This window comes from Thermobia domestica, chromosome 13 (assembly GCF_964235325.1).
Source record: "Thermobia domestica chromosome 13, izTheDome1.hap1.1, whole genome shotgun sequence".
NCBI classification, from domain to species: Eukaryota; Metazoa; Arthropoda; class Insecta; order Zygentoma; family Lepismatidae; genus Thermobia; species Thermobia domestica.
The window spans coordinates 35,410,221-35,432,390 of record NC_137466.1 but is presented as its reverse complement, the minus strand read 5'-3'; the positions used below and the strand labels follow the sequence as shown (position 1 = coordinate 35,432,390).

At 32.5% G+C, this 22,170-nt stretch overlaps 1 protein-coding gene across 3 annotated transcripts in view; it reads left to right on the top strand.

Annotated features, from left to right (window-relative positions):
* Positions 1–17,700, top strand: part of LOC145668094 (uncharacterized) — a 114,169-nt gene extending 96,469 nt beyond the window's left edge. For all 3 annotated transcript variants that reach the window (XM_081735614.1, XM_081735613.1, XM_081735612.1), the window contains exon 2: positions 7,837–17,700. In XM_081735614.1, coding sequence (XP_081591740.1) covers positions 7,837–7,931 — 95 coding nt within the window. In that variant the 3' untranslated portion in view covers positions 7,932–17,700. The remainder of the gene's footprint in view (positions 1–7,836) is intronic.
* The last annotated feature ends 4,470 nt before the right edge of the window (positions 17,701–22,170 follow it).

Genomic DNA, 22,170 nt, shown 5'->3' with positions numbered 1-22,170 from the left:
CATCAGCCTGAAGTATAGGAAAATGAACTGAATGCTTATGTAAGAGGGATTCCATTTCAAATTATATTTTAAGACAGACAAGAAAAGCTAATTCAAATGCGGAATTACAACGTTAAATGATAATACGTATAATAAATTCAAATAATCACCATCTATAGAAATTAGGTAACACCTTAGAGATGATTAAAAGAGAAAGAAAGAGAGAATAGCAACTATGTTTTAACTTACTAGAACGTAGAGCTTCAGTATGCTGACAATCTCTTCTAATACACAGATGAGCACAACACAGTTCGTAAAGGTCTACTTTACACACTTCACTCTGTTCAATGGTTTTATTCGAGAGAATAGCAACTATGTTTTATCTTACTAGAACGTAGAGCTTCAGTATGCTGACAATCTCTTCTAGTGCCCAGATGAGCACAACACAATTCGTAAAAGTCTACTTCACACACTTCACTCTGTTCAATGGTTTTATTCTACATTCGTTTGACGTCAAATAAAAACGTCACACGAAATTTAAACATTTCAAATATTACATTTCAATACATCTTTTTAAAAATAATGATTTAATGTATACTTACACCGCAGCGACATGACGAAGCACTCACCTATCTGAGAAAGGGGACTTACGAAATTTCACAAGCCCTAATCAGAAGTTTATGTCTTTCGTCTCTACATTTCTCAGGAAATGTCCTAATCGAAGAACAAGTATATTCAATTACATCAACAAGAATAAACTGTTACCACCGTGATTAAATGTAGTCAGCGAAAATAGGATTTCTCACAAACACACGAACAAAAAATTCATAAATCCCATATATACATTAAAGGTAAACGCAATCGCAAAGCAATACGAACACTTATATCTGAAGTCAAAAATAAAGCAAGTTTATTATGATAACTGTTTTCAAGAAACATATGAGCTTTTCCAAGCGAATAAAATCTTCCCACCTCTCCCCTGCTACATTTAATATCCTTATTCAGTTTCACGTCTGAAACAAAGTTTCATTTCCTTATTCACACACATTATTCGATATGTGTATCAAAATATCATCTTTAGTAAATCTTATCTATTAAAAAACTTATTTTACATTACACATAACTCAGCGTTTTTGCATTCAGATTACACTATCTTCAGTCGCACGTGAGTATGTTCGTATGTGAAGACGACAAAAAACATACATGTAATCTCAAATGCTGTATACGTTTGAAAATACGATATTCACGATTCATGCAATGCGATATTCCCCTGAGCAACTAAGGTCTATTCGATCAAAGAACAGTCTGCAAACAAATTCTATTCCCAGGAACACTTACAAGTGAATTCGTGAGAATCCCAAGACCAAACTAGATAAAGCAAATAGTTCATAACCTACAGACATTTCATGGGGCGTAATCTTTTGTGCTATGGGAATATGTTATAACACAAATCTCATCACGGCTTCAACTTAAGTGATTTTAATTACTTGTCATAACAGACATCATCATGTGAATATCCATATAATACTTTTCACATGCAATACAATCAACCCTGCTGATTTGAGCATACAAATTTTTACATCCTACGTTTTTAAAACATTATGATATGCTATAAGAAACTTCCGCTACCAATGCGTTTTAAAAACATCCATGAACTGCAACAATCGTCTTATCAACTCAATTTCCTGAGAAGGTTCCAGACGAAAATTTTCCAGACGTTTCGTAAGAAACTCCTCAAACTCTTCGCAGAAAATCTGGGAACTTCTATTCTTAGCATTACAGAATGGGTCTGGGGGCTGAGGGGGGAATCTAGCTACCCAATACAAGACTAGAAAAAAAAGAAGACGAAAAGTTTTTTTTAAATAAAATCTAATCTATATGCGAGGCACTGACGTTCAGTGATAGAGTGCTCACCTCAAGTTGGATTACTCCGTGAAATTCTTTTCTTTCTATTCTAAAAGAATCAGAATATGTCCGACGATATATGAGACAAAAATCTGAGTTCGTTTCTTTCTGTCGTGAAACGAAGTGAAATTCTTTTTTTTTTCATGCAAGGATTAATTCAACTCAATGGTCGTGAAGTACAGGTCTTGCGTTTGATTCCCGTGTCCTGCTGGTTCGATCCTCGATGAGAAAACATTACACATTTTAAGGCATGAAGTTAATTCGATCCTTTCTGTCGTGAAAACGAAGTGAAATTCTTTTTTGTGTACAATCTTTATTTCATAAATTAACGAAGCTACAATCAAGGTTAGTTGTCTGCTTCACTTTCACTCCCAAAATAATAATAATAATAATAATGTGATGCTGTATTTTTTAAATTTATTTTTATGGTTGTTATTTATGTTTTAATACCACTTTGGTCCGGGTTCGATTCTCGATGATAGAGAGAGAGAAAGAGAGAGAAAGGGAGCATTGAACACTTGAAAGCATTATAGTACTTCGAAATGAAGAGCTTTGAACAATGTACATATCATATGCTACGCTAAAATCAATACATGAAATTCTTTTTTTTTTCCATGCAAGAATTAATTCAACTCTAAATCGTGAAGTACTGGTCTTGCGTTCAATTTCAATGAGAGAGCTTTCAAAATGAAAACATATTTAGTGTTCAGGTTCGATTCTCGATGAGAAAGCATTGAATATTTTAAGACATTAAGTATGCTCTTCGCTATGCAAAATAGCTATTCAATACATAACGAAAAGACGAAAATCAATCAATCAATTGGGAAGCTTCGAACTTGATATTCAATCAATTGGGAAGCTTCGAACGTGATAACTGAAAGAACTCTCATCAAGATCCGATAGCCGTCCAAGAGTATGAGCATAGTAACATCGTTCGCTTGCGTTCTTCGCAGGAGGGAGTGAAGTGGAGAGGTTTGGGGGGTTCAAATCCATAACGAAAAGACAAAAATCAATCAATCAATTGGGAAGCTTCGATCATGATAGCTAATAGAACTCTCATCCGTCCAAGAGCATTTAGCTATTCAATACATAACGAAAAGCAAAAATCAATCAATCAATTGGGAAGCTTCGATCATGATAACTGATAGGACTCTGATCCGTCCAACAGTATGAGCATCCAAGACTATGAAGGCCAAGAGCATCTAGCTATTCAATACATAACGAAAAGCAAAAATCAATCAATCAATTGGGAATCTTCGCCGTCCAAGAGTATGAGCATAGTAACAACGTTCCCTTACGTTCTTCGCAGGAGGGAGTGGAGGGGTTTGGGGGTTCAAATTCATAACGAAAAGACAAAAATCAATCAATCAATCAATTGGGAAGCTTCGATCATGATAACTGATAGGACTCTGATCCGTCCAACAGTATGAGCATCCAAGACTATGAAGGCCAAGAGCATCTAGCTATTCAATACATAACGAAAAGCAAAAATCAATCAATCAATTGGGAAGCTTCGATCATGATAACTGATAGGACTATGATCCGTCCAAGAGTATGACCATCCAAGACGATGAAGCCATCCAAGACTATCACCATAGCAACAGGCTCTTATCATAAACATTTTCCCACAAACTTCTGTACTAGCCGTAAAAGGATATGAACATAGCAACTAAAGGCTTGTCGAAACTTGCCTCTCAATTCCAGGAAATGACATCGAATTCTAGGAAAACAACATCAAATTTCGCTGACTCGACCTTCTGAAGGTGGGGTACATCTACTACCACCTACAGTGGCTCACAAAATTGATCGTACACTTGGCGCTGAGAGACAAATGAATAGAAATAACCTCTTTTACATAGCTTATATTACAAGAAACTGAAATATATATATATATATATATATATATATATATATATATATATATATATATATATATATATATATATAATTATGTCTCATAAACAAAATATATTTATTTCATTCCTTTGCACAAAATCAGACCTTGAACGTAGAAACAAAACACTTTCTTACACAAACTTAAGAGTCACGAAATTATTCACATACCTGGCCCATTTACAAATTTAGAAAGTTCAGTAGCGCGTTGCCAACCTGTTTCTTCTTGTCACTTCGGCTAGTGTACGAGGGTCACTATGAAAGTTTTGAGATACGCATTGTTGTGGCACAGTATTTGAATTCCAACAATTGCGTTCGGTAGTGGTATCCAGAGCGAAGAAGCGAAGCAAGTTTCAACTCGCCTCGCTTATCGGCGTGGCCGCATCGACTTCACTTGTTTGTTGATGTGAGCAGTATTTGGCTGTCTAGAATGGAGCTCGAAAGAGAACATTTTCGGGCAATGATCCTTTACGATTTCAAAAGTGGTTTGAACGAGACACAAAGCCTTGACCATTTGCAGGGGGCAGTCTTACTAGAATGGACTTTCAACACTTGAAGAACAAGACTGCCAACACTGCTTCCAAAAGTGGTTTTGGAGGATGCAAAAGTGTGTACAGTGTAATGGTGAATACTTTGAGAAAATATAACTGTTAAATTGATTTTAAGTATGTAAGTTATTTCACATCTCAAAACTTTCGTGGTGACCCTCGTATTTGGCATTGATTGTACCAACTTGTTTGTAACACGAGGTGTAATCGTGAGCCACTCTTCTTTCAGGAACATCATCAGTTCTGTCAGGTTATTCGGTTGGCGCTGCTGCACATTCTCTAATTCCTGGGGCCGCGGTGGCTCAGTGGTAGAGCGTTCACCTCTGGTGCTTGGGGTCCCGGGTTCGATCCCAGCCCCCGCCAAATGAACTTTGTGGTGGACAAACACCGTGTGTGGGGGTTTCCTCGGGGTTCTCCCGTTTCCTCCCACTTTCTTCATTCCACCATTTCATTCATTACTCATTATCACCGTCTCCTTTAGCCTAACCGGCATATCCGTGGGACGTAAAACTCAAAGATTTCATTTCATTATATAATGTAAACTCCCTATGTTTAAGCATTCCAGTGCGAATAGTTTTTTTTTTTTTTTTTTTTTTTTAATCATCGCTACTGTCCCTCTATTTTGGCTTATAATTTCGCACCTTGCATTAAACTATAGATCTACAATACATACAGGTATTCGTATATTAAGATAATGAACTGCAGTGAATTAGATTCTATTATGTCTTTCTTGACTTGTGTAATAAGGTTTTAGAGAAACTCACATTACGAGTTTATGTATTAAGTAACCATCATATACTTAATTGAAATTAACCGTTTTAAAATGCTACTCACAGCATTATTTCAAAGACATTTCAATAAAATTCAAATAGTTGTCTTATTATAATCTCAGTTGTCTTATTATAATCTCAAAGTTTCGCTCCCTGTATTCAGCCATTGTTTTGACTGTTGTCATCGGGATGAAACCCAGGACCCCATGATTAGAAAGCATCAAAGTTAACTACTGATTTGTCGGTATCACGCAAAGTTTGTACGGAATTAATGTTTCAGTATACCAGTACCAATACTCCGAGAAGTCTTATCGTTGTAAGGCACTATCTTTTCTGTGCTTGGCATTGTTTTTCGCCATATATCACAGACGTTGAAGGTAGGATTACGTTTAAATATTAATTCGACGTGGGAGTGGATATTGTATTTTGTAGTGTATTTTGTATTTTGTTGCTAAACCGAACACTACTTTGCCATATTTCCAGACCTGGAAAAACCTGACATGAGAAATCCTATTGTCTTTATGGACTGATTGAAATACATATATAGTTCTGGTCCTTTCTAAACATTTTTTCTTAACTTTGTTCTTAAAAGTGCTCCAATTCATTTCCAAATTGAATTAAAGTGTACGAAATGACGAGGCAGTTGTTTTTCTCAGAAAGAGTTGGTTTTTGATGTTGGGAGTGACGAAACAGTTGATGATAGAAAATTTTGAAATAATGGGTGTAGAGTTAAAAAAAAATATATATGCAAAATAAAATAAAAAAACATGGAGAAATGAAATATTAATATAAAGCGTGATATAACATTGCTGTTTCTTTCCTACAACGTAACAATGATATTCTATGTGTAATATGTTGTACTTAACTATGATCCACCAGAATATGGACCGCTACCTTGTGTATAATGTCAACACTTGATATCACATAAAAATTCAAAATACCTCCTACCGGAAGATGGGCTCACGTTTACTTGCCACTAAACCATTAGAAGTAAGACAATATGTAAAGGACGTATAATTGACGTTCAACTTCACTTATCACTAAACTAATAGAGCAGACGTAGGCTAACTTGTGAAAGACGTATCGTTAGCGTAATTTATATTCTTCTTTGTAAAGGTAAGTTATGCACAGTGGCGTATTTAGGGGGGCTTCCGGGCTTAATCCCCCCCGAAATCTTACTTACTATAGTAAAGTATATGAAATATCTTGCAGAATTTTCACATTTTCAGGCAAAGCCCTCCCCGAAAGTTAGCAAAGCCCCCCCCGAAAGAAAATTGTAAATACGCCACTGGTTATGTAGATTGATAGCTGATATGCCTGTTCTTCATAGTGGGAGAACAAATTTATGGAAAATATTTGAATTTATTTGGACTATTCCCTCCTTATTTAGCACTTGGGTAGAGATGGAGTTTCTTATTTCATTTCGGTTTAAATAGTGCATTCTATGTTCAAAAATTCATTTCAAACGGCGCGGCTGGGATTCATTGCGAAAAATTTAAACTTCTTTTGTCCCTAAGGATTCGGATTTCAATCAAACTGTAATTATAAATCCCGTGTAGGTTCAAGTACTATTTCAGAAATTAATTTTAAACTGTTCAACTGTTTTATTGTTTTTTCCATTTAATGAATACAAAATGGAACATTAAAATATAAGTAAAATTGCTCCCTTCCCTCCTTGTAAGCGGAATGTTCAAAAAACCCTGTCACTTTTTTTTTTTTTTTTTTTTTTTTTTTTTAATGAAGCGTTTATGTACTGATTCCCATCTCTTTAAGGGTAGGGTGACCAGACGTACTGATTTTCGCAGTACAGTACTGTTTTTCAAAGAGCTGTCTTGCATGTTGCAAAGTTGTCCTTTTTTAAAATGTCCTGATTTAACTTAATTGGAATACTTTAACGTTCTATTTTTATTCACAACTTTCGAATCATAAGTGCACACAGACTGACGCTGATTGGACGTCCCTATTGACCAATCAAACTCCGCCTTCTTCTTGCCAGCATATATATAATAAAGGCGTATATACTTTACCCTAAAGACGAGAACAATGTTGCCAGAATTCACCTGGCTGATTGCCCGAGAACAACTATATTGAAAATAATTTGTTATCATTTTTGAAAATAGTTTGGAAGTTAATGGATGAATAATCATCAAGGCGAACCACAAATGTTATGCTTTAACATACTTAAGTTTTCTTTTTCATTCAAGTTAATCCTTTACGTCACTCCATCAAACTGTTTTAAATTTTTTCATCAATGTTGTACTTGTCATTCATGAAATTATTTGTAGTTGTGATGAATTCCTTCAATATTTTTGTTGAGTACCTTTTTTTTCTTTATTTTTTAAAATGAAATAAGGACATACGAATTGCCGACTAAATAGGGTATCATATATTATCATACTTGTGTCCTACTTTTTACTTGTCAGAATCTGGTCATCCTACTTTTGAGGGGCTCTCGAAATACTCTTATTTTTGACCTAAATTTTGAGGTTCCGTCGCCCCCTTAGGAGACGCAATTTAATCCAGTTCGAGAGAGATACTACGTTCCAAAATTTAGTTCATAGTTGAACGGTGTGCATTTATATAGCGGGCAAACATACAAACATTCAGCTTTGTATATAAGATATTATAATACATGCGTGAACCTTGAAGTTGGTAAACAAAAGACTTAAGATGCTTGTGTTTTGTTTGTTACTTTTCATTCAGTGAACTCTTGTCTGACTTTGTGCTTTTCTTCATTTCAGTGTTCTTTGGATATAAGCTATTCAAGAGTCTAAAGGATAAGGAAAAGAAACGAGAAGAGAAGAAGAAGTTGAAACAACAAAAAAAGAAGAAGTAGAGTGTTTTATAATTGTTTTACAAAAGAAGAAATAATAAAAAAAAGATACTCTCGAGCACAAACCAGATGTAATCAGGGTAGCACAACTGCTGGTGATGGTGAAGTGTAGATGATGAAGACAACAGTGTTCATTGTACATGAATTATTACAAGCTCTCGGATATCTAGTAATAAACGGTTATGTATAGGCATCAAGGAACAAAAACAAAATTTAAATTAACCAATCAAATATCTTGGAAACAATGATTACGCGGTTTGTTGATTATTGGAGAAAGTTGCAAGTCAGGATGTTAGAGCGGAGTATGGTTCATATTGCGAAGATGTGAACAAATCAGCTTCTGTTTTGCTCTTTTCTTTCTTTTACTTTTAATAAAAGTATTCTACGAGATGTACAAAGCACACATTTTCAAAGTGGGGTATTAATAATGGTGTATGTATATACAGCAGATATATTGTTGCTTCTTGTGTGTATAAAAAGACTGATAACTTCATTCCAATGAAATATTTTATTAAGCAAATTTCAGTGGGTGAATGTATATATGTGTATGGATGAATGAGGAAGGGGTAATGTGTATGTGTTAATGGGTATGCTTGACTTTTCACATTTGATCTCTCTCTTTTTGTTTAGGGAGATGGTTTGAATTTAACAGGATTTTAACTGTTATTCTATAGCTGTCCTCTCCAACAAAAAGTAGAATACATCTTCAGGTTGTATTAGTTTGTATTTCCTGATACTGATTTTGCTACGTCAATTAATTGGCAATAATTTTATGCTGTCAGGCTGGAATGGAACCTGTAACAAAGTGTAAGATAACTCATGATATTCCAAATTTCACGAGAGTAACGCACAACTCTTGTTGGTTAGGGTTCAGTCAGCTGTATCATCTACGAAAAGTGGTAGCTAATACCAGATATCTCACCGCCCTTATAACTGTCATTGTAAAATTATTTTTATACGTTGGAAATGTGATAAATTTGATGCATATTTTGAAAATTCGAAGTGGAAGAATGTTAGAAATGTACACTTCGAACATTAAAATAAAGAGTTTTACTGTCAAATTGAAGATAACCAATGGAATAATTTTGACTACAAAACATTTTAACGCAATCATTTTATATTTCCATTGACATTATTGACAGTGAGTATAGCTATGTGTTTGTTTTTAATTATCAAGGAATAATAAAATGAACTGGTAATGTGTATAATTAATTTTATAACATTTGCACGTACAGTAGCTTTCAATATATATGTAGTGAATTACACGTAAAATACAGAAACAATGAAATGAAGATTAGATATGTTAGTTGTACCTTCAAACCTATCAAATGAGAAAGTTAGGCTGCGGAAAAATGTACTTTCAAAAGAAAAGTTTTACTCTTTTTTGTATTAAATCTCTCTATTCTTTGGATTTACAAGTTCATTTTGTATTGTGATTGGAATTATTGTGATGGATTTTTAAAATAATGCCTACTTTACTGATTAGTTGATAATCCTTAGCGTGTTTCTAGCGAATCACTAAAACTGAAGTATCTCTATCCGGTTATTTCGATTATAATTGTTGTTCTTTGGGTTATTCGTACAAATGTTATTTTTCCATTCAAATGTATCCTTGTTAGTTCAGTGCGTTATTATTCTAAGTTTTAAGCAAAACTAACTTGTTTCGAATGTATTAAAACCATTCCTATTTCCTTCCAAGATTTTTTTTTAATCTTTGTAAGAAATCAAGTCTGTGCTTAAACTGTCTGAAAAAATCTATATTATGAAGTACAAGGGAATCATTTTGTAAATGAAATAATCACTACTCAGGGTTTGACCCTATGTACAGAATATAGTTGTCCAATTAAATACGAAAAGTAAAATCCTGATTATATCAATAACGAATGTCACAATCATACAAGAATATTTAATATTAACAAAGTAATTGGCTAGGATTGTGAATATTTTGTAAAATTTCAAATAACGTCATTTTATTGCTGTCAGTGAAATATTAAACTTTAACTCAGTTAAGGGTAACGTTGATAAGGGTAATAACAACTCGAAGAGTTTTCTACGTAACATAAATCATATAGATTCGTAAATGTATAATTTTTGGAGTTGTAAAAACCTGTTTACATATTTTATAAATATTGTTGAATGTATAAAAAAAAACAATTGTCGAGTTCAGTAATAATGCCTTACATGCGTAATGATAAATACAAAGAATTGCATTTTCCAAAATTACAATACATGCTTACATGTATAGCTATTCTCTCTTTTCTTATATTAATAAAATTATTTCATGAAAAGCAATAACATTTGACTTTCAGGAGATTTTGTTTCGTATGTTAATACGAAACCCTTAGTATTTGATGAAATGGCTACAAATTCGCATTTGTGTAATGTATAATTGCCAAGAAACTTGTTTTCAAAAGATTAGGTTATATTAGTAGGTAGTTAATATGAGATATTGTATGTATGATAAGATGATGTTTACTTTGTATTCAGGAAATACAAAGAATCTGTGTATAGCCCTTTCTCATTTAATTATTTAAACTCGTGTACTAATAAGAATCTGTGAGTTATGTGTTAATATTTTGTCATGGAAGAATACAATATTGATAGTTATACTCAAACTTTATAATTTCGCTTCTGTATAGTAATATTTTCTATCAAAATTATTTTAAAATCCATTTAAATGATGTGTATATATATTATGAAGCTGGTACAGGTTGGTAAAATATCTTTGTTCGTTATTGGTTGTTCAAATTACATTCCCTAAAAAGAAGTAATATAAACTTTTTTGTTCAAATTACATTCCCTGAAAAGAAGTAATATAAACTTCTTTGTTCAAATTACATTCCCTGAAAAGAAGTAATATAAACTTCTTTGTTCAAATTACATTCCCTTAAAAGAAGTAATATAAACTTCTTTGTTCAAATTACATTACCTTAAAAGAAGTAATATAAACTTCTTTGTTCAAATTACATTACCTTAAAAGAAGTAATATAAACTTCTTTGTTCAAATTACATTACCTTAAAAGAAGCAATATAAACTTCTTTGTTCAAATTACATTCCCTTAAAAGAAGTAATATAAACTTCTTTGTTCAAATTACATTACCTTAAAAGAAGTAATATAAACTTCTTTGTTCAAATTACATTACCTTAAAAGAAGTAATATAAACTTCTTTGTTCAAATTACATTACCTTAAAAGAAGTAATATAAACTTCTTTGTTCAAATTACATTCCCTTAAAAGAAGTAATATAAACTTCTTTGTTCAAATTACATTACCTTAAAAGAAGTAATATAAACTTCTTTGTTCAAATTACATTACCTTAAAAGAAGTAATATAAACTTCTTTGTTCAAATTACATTCCCTTAAAAGAAGAAATATAAACTTCTTTGTTCAAATTACATTCCCTTGAAAGAAGTAATATAAACTTCTTTGTTCAAATTACATTCCCTTAAAAGAAGTAATATAAACTTCTTTGTTCAAATTACATTCCCTGAAAAGAAGCAATATAAACTTCTAACTCGAGTACGTAAATGCAGATTAATTTCCTTTTACGTACAATTTCAAATTGTTAAAATTAATAAGTATGTTGAAAAGTTACAGTTGCATTCAGTATCTTTGTAATAAAAAATAGGAGCATTTTGTAGAAATATTAAAGACTTCTTTGATATCTTCTTTACGATATAATTACGAAGAAATTGAATATAAAAGTATTCAAGAGCTCTGCTTGCAGGCAATTTGCAGTCGTAGTTTCTTCTTTCCCATGATCCAACAAGCTCTAGCTGAATGCTTGATTTAATGATTCTTCATTTATAAGATGTTTAAGCAGAAATAGTAAATATATTCGGAAGTGGTAAATAATCATCATGCCAACTACCAAACCATCATTATGTATATTGGAATTATTTATGTTATTTTGTAAGATTTTGTTTTGATACAGTATTATATGTCACGCTTGCGTACTGTGGCAATATGGAAGTGGAAATAACTAGGAGTGAATTTTCAAACAATGCAGATAATGTATAAGTAATCTAAAATTCCACTACGAGTCGAAGTTCATGCAAAACAATCTCGAATGATGTCCTTGTGTACTTTCATTATCATTTTAGAGCACATTCTTCTTTGCAGTGAAATAATTTCGTGAAGCATGTTATATGCAATAGAAAAGTTATTGTACGAGACATGAAGCTACTCGAAATCTTTAGTATGTCATTTGTTTGCGATGACGTTTAATTCCTTCTGTGGGGATGCTGCGTGTGAAATTCAACGTTTCCCATTATCTCTTCTTTAAAGTTGTCTCTTGCCAGGGAATGACTAAATACGCTTTCAGGGTTGCTTATTGTATAAATGACAATCACAAACCAGAGTGCTAAAAAGTAAGTCTTTTTCTGTTCTTTGTAAGCGCTTTGATGTAACTACCTTTTCTACAAGTAGATTTGACTCTACCGCTAGAAATGTATCTTTATATTTGTCATTATTACTTTTCTTTACTTATTCTCAAAGTTATGTAAGCATTTTCCTCTTTGATGTTGCATTTAAACTTTACCAGAAGTTGAGATGAAGAATTTGTGTGGTTAGATTTTTCTTCCACTTACTAAAAATTTACTTTGTGGAACAAACAAGGTGATTTTTTTTTATTTATTCTGAGGAAACAGTAGGTGAATCAGTGTCCCATTTCATCTCTTTTTAAAAGTAATTTATTTAAGACAGAATAATAATGTAATCGTTAATGAAACAGACACGATTAAATCTTAATATTTTATTCAGGAAGTAAATCGAAGGACTGACGTTCATGTACCCATGAACACTAAAAATATTCACATATTCAAACCAGTTGTTAGGTCACCTATAACGGATTCAAGGTATGTAAGCGGTCATCCTAGGCTCTTTGTGGGCTTAACCAACAGACAGTGCGTCTATTTCATTCACGTTTTCTTGTCAGTAATTCCGGAAAGAATAAATATTCTTTGGATAACAGTTTTCTTCGGAGAAATACATTCTCCCTGCGACAAAGAAGCAGTGCACTCACATTTTATTCTTCTGGCATTTTATTCTTCTGTGTTTCCATTAAGTTCTATAGGTGAACGCTTTTAGATAATAAAGAAATTATGCAATTTTTATTACTTTTTAAGAACCATTAGAAAGAAGGCAGTGTAAGGATGGTACTACCGAAACGTAACAAGATATTTTTTAATCTTATCTATGTCTTAATTCAGCGAAAATAATCATAATATTCAAATTGGTTCATTCGTTCGAAAACAAGATGCTTGTATATAATATGGCATGATGGGTGTTGCAGTGTTAAAGATTCGACGACTGCAATTTGTATTTGTTTTGAGATATTTTCCATCCGTTTTGTTGTATCTAATGAATGTGGAGATAGTATGCTCGTTTGCAACAAATTGCTTTAATGAGAGCATTTAAGCACTGCATATAGAAGAAACGGATATGAAGATGAGCTAATAAAGAATAATTGTTTATTGTCTTTGTTCAAATATAAATATTCCAAGACGCAAAGATAGATTTTACTGTACTTCAGCCATTGTGTTGCAAATTTCACTGCAGTGTTCCAAATTTCTAATGTTGTGCGCAATTTCTGTCCTGTGAAGGTCCTCCTCCTTCATGGCTTGTCCAGATAGCAAATAGCTTCTTGGTTTCTTTCAGATATCGACCGTGGATCTCTAGAATACAAGTGGATTGCGTAGTCTTTTCTCTCTCTCTCTCTCTCTCTCTCTCTTTCTCTTTCTCTTGGCATAGGTTTGGAAATTATAAAATCCTTCTAAAATTGCATGGAACCAACTTATCGAGTGTTTATGACACCTCTATGATAAAGTTGAATGGATGGAGATATGGCTGGCTCTCAGTCTCGAAGTTCGTTATGCTTTCTTCCCTTGCACGTTTGGCACACTTGCGTTCTTCAATCTACTTGCCCCGAAAAATTCTAAACAAAATTTTGTTAAAGTTCACCAAAATGTTTTTCTTCGGTGTCCGTAATATGCGACAACTAAATCATGAGTTTGTACTAATTTTTAAAAGTTTACCAAAATGTTTTTCTTCCGTGTCTGTAATACGCGACAACTACATCGTCAGTTTGTGTTTATTTTTAAATAGGAAATGTAGAGTTTGTTCACATATAATGCAATGGCTGAGTCTAGTGTTTATCAGACTAATAGGTGTTAGGAAGGAAGATGCCTATATATGGACTGGTTGGAAAAATGGTAAAATTCTCTTTTGTTTTATTCAAAACCAAATACAAATTGTAGTTCAATAATCATTACAAATATATTAACGAGAGTTGTGAAAGTCATCGAAGTTCCAATACTACTACAGCATACACTTTTAGAAGCTGTTGTATCTATTGTCATAATTTGTTGTCAAAGTTTATCTATGATTTACAGGATTTTTATAGAGTATACAGAAAATAATTAAAGTAGCTCAAAATTATAATTTTTTTTTCTGATAGAAATTATTCCTTCCTATTGTAAATAATATTAGTTGTTATTGCACAGAACCTACTAAAAATGTCATATCAATACATTAGTTATTACAGGTACAAGAAACTAATAAATGTATGACATTGAAACAATTCATTTGCTACCAGATTGCGGATTATGATGAATGAAAATATTCCAATAACTACGAAAATGAGGTATCATTCGTAACTCTCTCTCTTTTAAATCTTCATGGTAGAGAATATACCAAATTCTCGCAGTACTAAAAATAAAGAGAATTATTTTTATAAATATTTATATATTTTGTGACGAATATTGAAAGATTGTATTTCAGCCCATTCAATATGATGCATGTTAATGCAAGAAAAGTTTTTATGTGCTTTTTCTGCAATTCATGTAAATCCTTAACCTGCATTCTTTAGTAACGCATGTTAGAGCATATTTATCTGATGATACTAGCAAGTTCTGAGTTAGTTTCAAATCTTTTTAATACAGGCAACGTCTTTAAAGATGTAGATTTGAGAGGGCTGTATAAGGATAGAGGTAATGACCAACAGACTTACCACATTAGATATTAAACAAAATCAGTAAAAATATGTTTGAGTTATATTGTGCGCATAGAAACAGTAAAACGAAATTGCTTGATTTAATATGTAAGTCCTTGTAAGAATCAACCATTCAAACTTTCATTTTGGTTTTTATTCAAAAGCTTGACAAAAGAATTAAGTAAAAGTATCAAGTGGGGAAAAAAGAATAGTGTTGTTAATTTTTCAATTGTTACCTTAGTTTAGCGTTTTTCCAACTTTCCTTTTTCTTTAGTTTTGGAGAGTGTCCAACTGAAAGGTTTCAAACGAGTGTAGAAATTAAGTAATTTATATGTACAGTCACGTCTTTCGCTGGGTCTCTATACCGGATGTTTCAGATATGACGCCAATGCTTTGAATTACAAACGGCTAGAGACAAACGTGTGGAACAAATAAGATAGAAAAAATGTCAGTGGCCATATCGATTGGACTTTTCTGCTTGTTCTATAAGGCTTTCGATCATGGGACCGTGTAAATCACCTGAAAATTTTAAATGGCAAGGTGTGTCACCTGACACATCCTTAAAAGTAAAATGGAAAGGTAACATTTGTAAGAAAAAGTAGCATTGAACAATGTATACCAAGGGTCCGTGCGCGGCAAGCAACGTCCCATTTTCGAGTGGGGCACCATTTATGAAATGACTCAACATTTAACTGTGAGTTCTTGCAAATAAAGTAAAATGCCCAATGTTTATAAATTAGAAACGGTTGGGGAGAATAGAATAAAACAAAATGTGAGATAAGAAAGTATCAAACGATTACTGCTGCTCCGCGGAACCGTCTATAAGGAGCCCTGGGGAGTCACTCGAAAATTTTAAGTGAGCAGGTATCTTCGGTCTTTGTAAATGACGCCTCACATGGGCAATTTCTCTCTACAAAAGTTTGTTTTCCAATTATTATCGGATAACACCTTCCTATATAAAATTTTCGAGTGATCCCCAAATCCCTGTGGCTTAAACAGAGCTCTTCATATAATGCGACCTCTGACCTTTTCCTATTTCGCTTTTTGTTTTCACCGCTTTATCTCTTCCGTTTGTGATTTATAAGCATTGGGTGTTTTATTTTAAACACTCCCCGCTATATACATATAAAGGAGTTCCAAAGTGATCATTCAGAACTTACCACAAAATAGAATAATAATATACAGTATCAACGCTATTTTACGAAAGTAGACTATAAACTTTCACAGTCGGTTTCATCAGGTGAGGGAAAGAATAGGGTAATAGAAATGATCTGAAAATAATTGGAATCTGTGGAGCATGAGATGTTCTGTCTTAATGTCAATTTCTCACGTAATAGTGCAGACAGGTAAAAGGTCTTAGACATTGTTTCTTCCCTTCCGAATCTGATGAAGTTACATGTAAAACCTTATATGTGCATTATTGTTATATTGTGTTTTGTTCTACTTTTACTATTTTCTGACATGTATATACACATCTTAGAGCCAATTTTCTACTAAGAATAATATGGTAACTGAATCGTTGGTCACACTCTCATTCTGTAAGCTTTTGCTATTTATCCTGGATTTAAGGCAGGCCATCATCTATCATAGCATAGGAAGTCGTTAGTATAGTAGAATCTAATATTGAACCGTAATATTAGGAATTTCGAAAAATAAAAATTTACTTCATTATTATTATTACTATCTCCAGAAGTTGCATTTAATTTCAAGTTTGTATATTGTAGCACTTGATGCCGTAGATTTGTGAACAGAACGTTATTAAGTGCAATAAATGTTTTACATTAATGCTGTGTTGTGTAATAGAGTCAAAGGGAATGCTAAAAATCTACTATCTGAGTTCAGTAATGTAATAGGATTAGACAATCATCCTTTAAACAAGGAATAGAATAGAAGTACTTTGTACTAATGTTGCCTGTTAAATGTTACTTCTATAATCCTTCCGAAATTTACCTTTCTTATCTACTTCTGCAAACAAAAGAAGCAACATTTCCTTCCCAATTGCTCTAAGTTCTGATAAAATAGTTTTACTATGATACTGTCAATTTTTAATATTGTAATAATCTGGTACTTTTGAGAACAGTACCATGAATACAAGAAATATGTCCGAATGTAGATTTCTTTCGTTAAGCAGCTTCATTATTACACTATTAACTTTATCTGATGAAAATGTTGAATAAAGTAACTCCATTTTTTTCTTTAATGTGAACTCTAAAGCCACCGTCTTGTTTAAATGCTGTTGAATACATACAATATTCAACTATTAAAATATTTTGTCTTTTTGGTTCCATTATATTCCTCAAAGTGTTCTCATTATGTTATTTATTAAATAAAACTATACATATGTTGAAATACGGGCATGTACATGACACTTTCGCACTTCACATATTGACTGAGTTAATGAAAGAATATGTGACTTGGTATTTCAGAGCAGAATACACTATGTAATTTATTTCATATTTGTCGTTGATTATTGGTGCATGTCTAGTAAGTGGTGATTTTAATTAGTTTTTTTTTTATAGTGCTAAATTTGTGAGTGTAGATGGGTGTGTTCTTTTAAGAGATTAGTGTATATTTATTAATTAGTAAAGGTTGAAATAGCTTCATAGATTATATGGTGTCGGAAATTGAAAATATCCATTTTCTTCACAAGAATGTGGTTGATATTGTTTTTCTTAGTGCACTATTGTTTGTTTTAAAACAAAACAACTAACTAGGTTTATGTGTTCTCATGTTAATTTATCATATTGGTTTGTTATAAAGTTTCAGACATTTAACTTTCATTCACTTTTGGTTGTTATTTAATTCCTTATTTGATTGGTGGTTTCCGTTCGATTGTGACCGAAAGGTAGTGGATCCTTATGTGCTATTTACTTTAGTTCGTCCTTTATTGATTTGTTTTAAACCTGCGATTCCTTTTATTCTTTCGTCCAAAAATTAATAGAAATACAAGTGACTTAGTCTTAAATACAGGAAGTCAGTTTGGAAGTTAAAATTTAGTAATGTGTCATAGAAAGTGACTAGCTTTTGAAGCTTAAATACATTGCGCGTTTAGGAGGTACGTATATGTATTACTTGGTTCTAATTGCTGTGGAATCTTCGCCACGATTAATGAAACAAGAATGGAAAAGACATCAGTTTCAGATTCAAACTCGAGTGCTTTTCTTATACTTGGGAAAATGAAGCAAAAATTGTTCCTATACTTACCCTTTTGTCACTAAGAAGATAAGGAAAAAATGGAGATTGAAAGGTTGAGTTTAGTGTCCCTTTCAGCAGCGAGGCTATGTGAGACATGGAGCTACAGATTAACATGGGATCCGAACCACATAAGCTCCCATCTGGAATGAAAACCGCATCTCACGCCAAAGACACGTACGCTAAGCACTTAGGCAATAGGGAGCTCAGGAAGTTAAAAAGAACAATCTTACCGAGAAGCAATTTTTTTGATGACATTGTTAGTCTGTTAAGAAGTTTTGAACTGAAAATCTACATTGCCTCTATCCAGTGAGCTCGTTTCTTTATGGCGTTCATAGTTTTATTGTTGTATAGTATTCCTTCAGCTGTGACCAAGACTGCAGAGACCCTTCAGAAACTACACCTCTACGGGAAATAGAACCAGGTATAAGTAATCTTGTTAGTATGAAGTGATTTAGTTGATGCCGAAGAATGAAAATATATATATATATTTCCTTTCTTTGTTACATACCAATAAAATTTCATAAAATATTGCGTTGATTTTCCTGAAAATGTGGAATTAAATAATTCAGTATAGACAGTTTTGAATATACTTCTTTTTACAGATAGAAACATACAAATTAGTATTATTACTCTGTCTACTCAGAAGTTTTAAGATTTCAAAATACCGTTATTAGTTCGTATAAACGAGTTTCTTTTAAATACTACATTTCAAAGTCTAACGTCTCCTTTTTGGTTTTCTCTAAATATAGCTGCACCTTCATTAGGAAAGGAGCCATAGGGTCAAAGGTTGCTTTCCATATTATGGAATTTAAATTATATGCTAAGATAGTAAATGTTTCGAGTGTTTCTTGGTGATGAGGATGTTATGTTTTATTTATTTATTTTCGTTTGGGTTTCATTACAACAATAAATGATTTATTTATTATAAGTATTTGAAAATTAAATCTTTAAGTTTTACGTCCCACGGTTATGCCGGTTAGGCTAAAGGAGACGGTGATTATGAGAAATGAATGAAATGATGGAATAAAGAAAGTGGGAGGAGACAGGAGAACCCCGAGAAAACCCACGAGCACGGTGTTTGTCTACCACAAAGTCCACACGGCTCGAGCTGGGATCGAACCCGGGACCCCAAAAACCGGAGGTGAACGCTCTACCACTGAGCCACCGCGTCCCCTATAAGTATTTGAATTGATTAATAATGTTTGTAATAAAGTATGGGAAAATCATATAGCTACATTATAATATATGCTTCTGTTGAATTTACAAAATTAGTTTTCAAGCTGTTTTCTTTCACTTCTCTATTGCAGTTCAAGAGAGTGTAACTTTTATCAAAATATATTTTGTTTTCATCCGATCTGGATGTTTTTTAAAGTTAGGCCGTCGTGTGTAGTTACTCGGCGCCTCGTGAATTAGTTGAACTTGGTGAGTTCTCTGAGCATGAACTCAGATTTTTGATTTCCTTTCAACTTCTCATTATACATTATATATTCTGCGTAAAGACAAAGGAGAATCATAGATGCTTAGTAACGGTATTATGCTGAACTGAACTATTTTAAACCAAGAGCCTAAAACTTCTGTAGTTTCCTAATCTAATTAATTTTTAAAGAATCAATGTGAAAGCAAAATGAATGAAATTTTTTATAGGTCATTCATTTAATATAAATCTTTATCCGTGTAATAAATGCATTTAGTGTTAGTTTGCTATATATGATCAGTAACGGTATAATTATTTTCTCTTATTCTCAAACATTTTATTAGCCTCAAATGAAGCAGAAAACCTGTGTTCGTAAAATTGTTATGCAATTTCGTTATAAATTCATGTAAATACACAACTATCTATGAGAGTTACTACCAGTGCACAAAAAAATTATCATCGCGTTTCTACGAAATGTGAGTTATACAAGAAATATAAACAGTTTTTTTTTCAATATACATAAATGACATAATTTGTTCACACAATGCAATTACGTAAAACGAAGAACTACAGAACCGGAATCAGTTACAAGACATATGCTAGAGTTATCAGTTTGTAAATACATTTATACTTTAATACAATTATGCTTATTATACTTTAAAATTTGAAAAAAAGTAAATTTAGTGCTAAAAAGGGATGTTAATTTCAAACAGCTCTTACATGCAAACAGTGAATCTATATATATATATGTGTGTAATATAGCCCAGTTAATAGCAATTAGCGTAATAGATCAGGTAGTCTATTAAATTACTGCTTTTTTTGTTTTGTTTTATTTTTGAATAATTGAAGGTTAAAAACATTCACATTTTGCAACTGGTGCATCTACTCAGAAAGGTTTAATTGGTACGTGGGGTCTCTGATTCGATCCCAACTCGCGCCAAGTGGACTTTGTGGTGGACAAACACCGTATGCGTAGATTTTATCGGGGTACTCCCGTTTCTTCCACCCACTTTCTTCATTCCACTATTTCTTTCGCTCTTGTTATCGACGTCTCCTTTAGCTTAGTCCGCTTTAGCTTCCACCATTTCATTTCTCATCATCAGCGTCTCTTTCAGCCTAGCCGGCATAAGTATGGGACGCAAAACCGAAAAATTTCATTTTTCATTTTCAAAAACGTTCACATTTTGCAACTTTTTCGTCTACTGAACTTTTTTTAGGTACGGTATTCTTTTTCAGTCATAAATTTATTTAGTCTTTTTTTTCTGTCCTCCTTCCCCCTCATAGAAAGATATCTTTGGTTGAAAGTGGACGTCTTAATTTTCATAATAAAATGGGACAATTTTTGGTACATATATGATTCGTCCTATGGAAACATCGCTGGTTTATTATTACTTCTTATAATTGTACCAATGAAGTGAAATGCTGAAAACTTTCCCAAGCTTAAGTTTAGGAAAAAAAAGTTAAAATCTAGTCAGCTTTTTTCGGGTCTGATGACAGGATAGGTATAGCAAAGTTCTCTTTTATTTATGGAAATTATATATACTGTATAATTCCTTGTTTACATGTAACATTTGTTAACATCCCTTTTTAACACTAAATCTATATGAAACGTACTTATAAAGTTTGACATTGGTTCTAAAGCGCAAGTACCTTCATCTTAGAGAAGTTGGGCTGTAGCAGAATCCCAGTATGTGATACAATTGGGTTACTAAGTGTGTCGATTTTTCTCGAAGTAGTTCATAGCTGAGTTGCTGAAATGTTTCACTCATAAAATTTTGACGGAAAGTTGTGCAGTTGTCAGTAAGAAAAAAAAACATATTCACTCCGTATATGTTTTTTGGTCAGTAGCTTGATAAATGGTTTAATTTGGATACAGTCTGCGAGAGAATTAAGTTGCGTATACATCAAACAATACCACATTCAGCATTAGCTATCCTCTCTTTTCACAGTAGATTAGTAGATTCAGTTTTAATACATAGCTTTAATTCCTTGTCAGTGCATCATATCTTGCTATAGTTTCTCTCCCATCAGTTTTTAACTGACAAAAATATCTTATTATTCTCATTAGAATTACTGGTATTTAATTAGAAGAACTCGTTACTGTAGAATTTTTCAAATAATAATAATAATAATATAGGCGCAGCGAGGTGTATTTCACGACAGTGTAGATAGATGCGTAATATTAATTTGTATGGTGTTAAATTGAATTATGCAACTTTCTATATGTAAAATACGAAATTAACTTTAGAAAACTATATAAATATGTTTGTGAAACCACCCTACATAAATGAGAGACAGTGGTAACTTCGTGTGGCAAGAGTATTATAAAATTTCTCCAGTTGTGAAACAACGCAAAACTATCTCAGCTCTTTTTTTCATTAAAAATTAAAAAAAATAAAGATATAAAACAATGAAAATTAGTATATAGATTTTATTTTTGTTAAATATTGCTTCGTATGAAATTCCATATTTTTCTAAGTAAATTATTTGTTTTAAGTGTTATTGATGTGCTCAAATTTATTTATATAAATATATATATATACTATTCTAAATATACTTTATTTGTATATGTATAGAACTTGAATTGGAATCCTTATTCCTATAACATGAATGTTTATAGTATTCATTGTTCTTCTAAAGG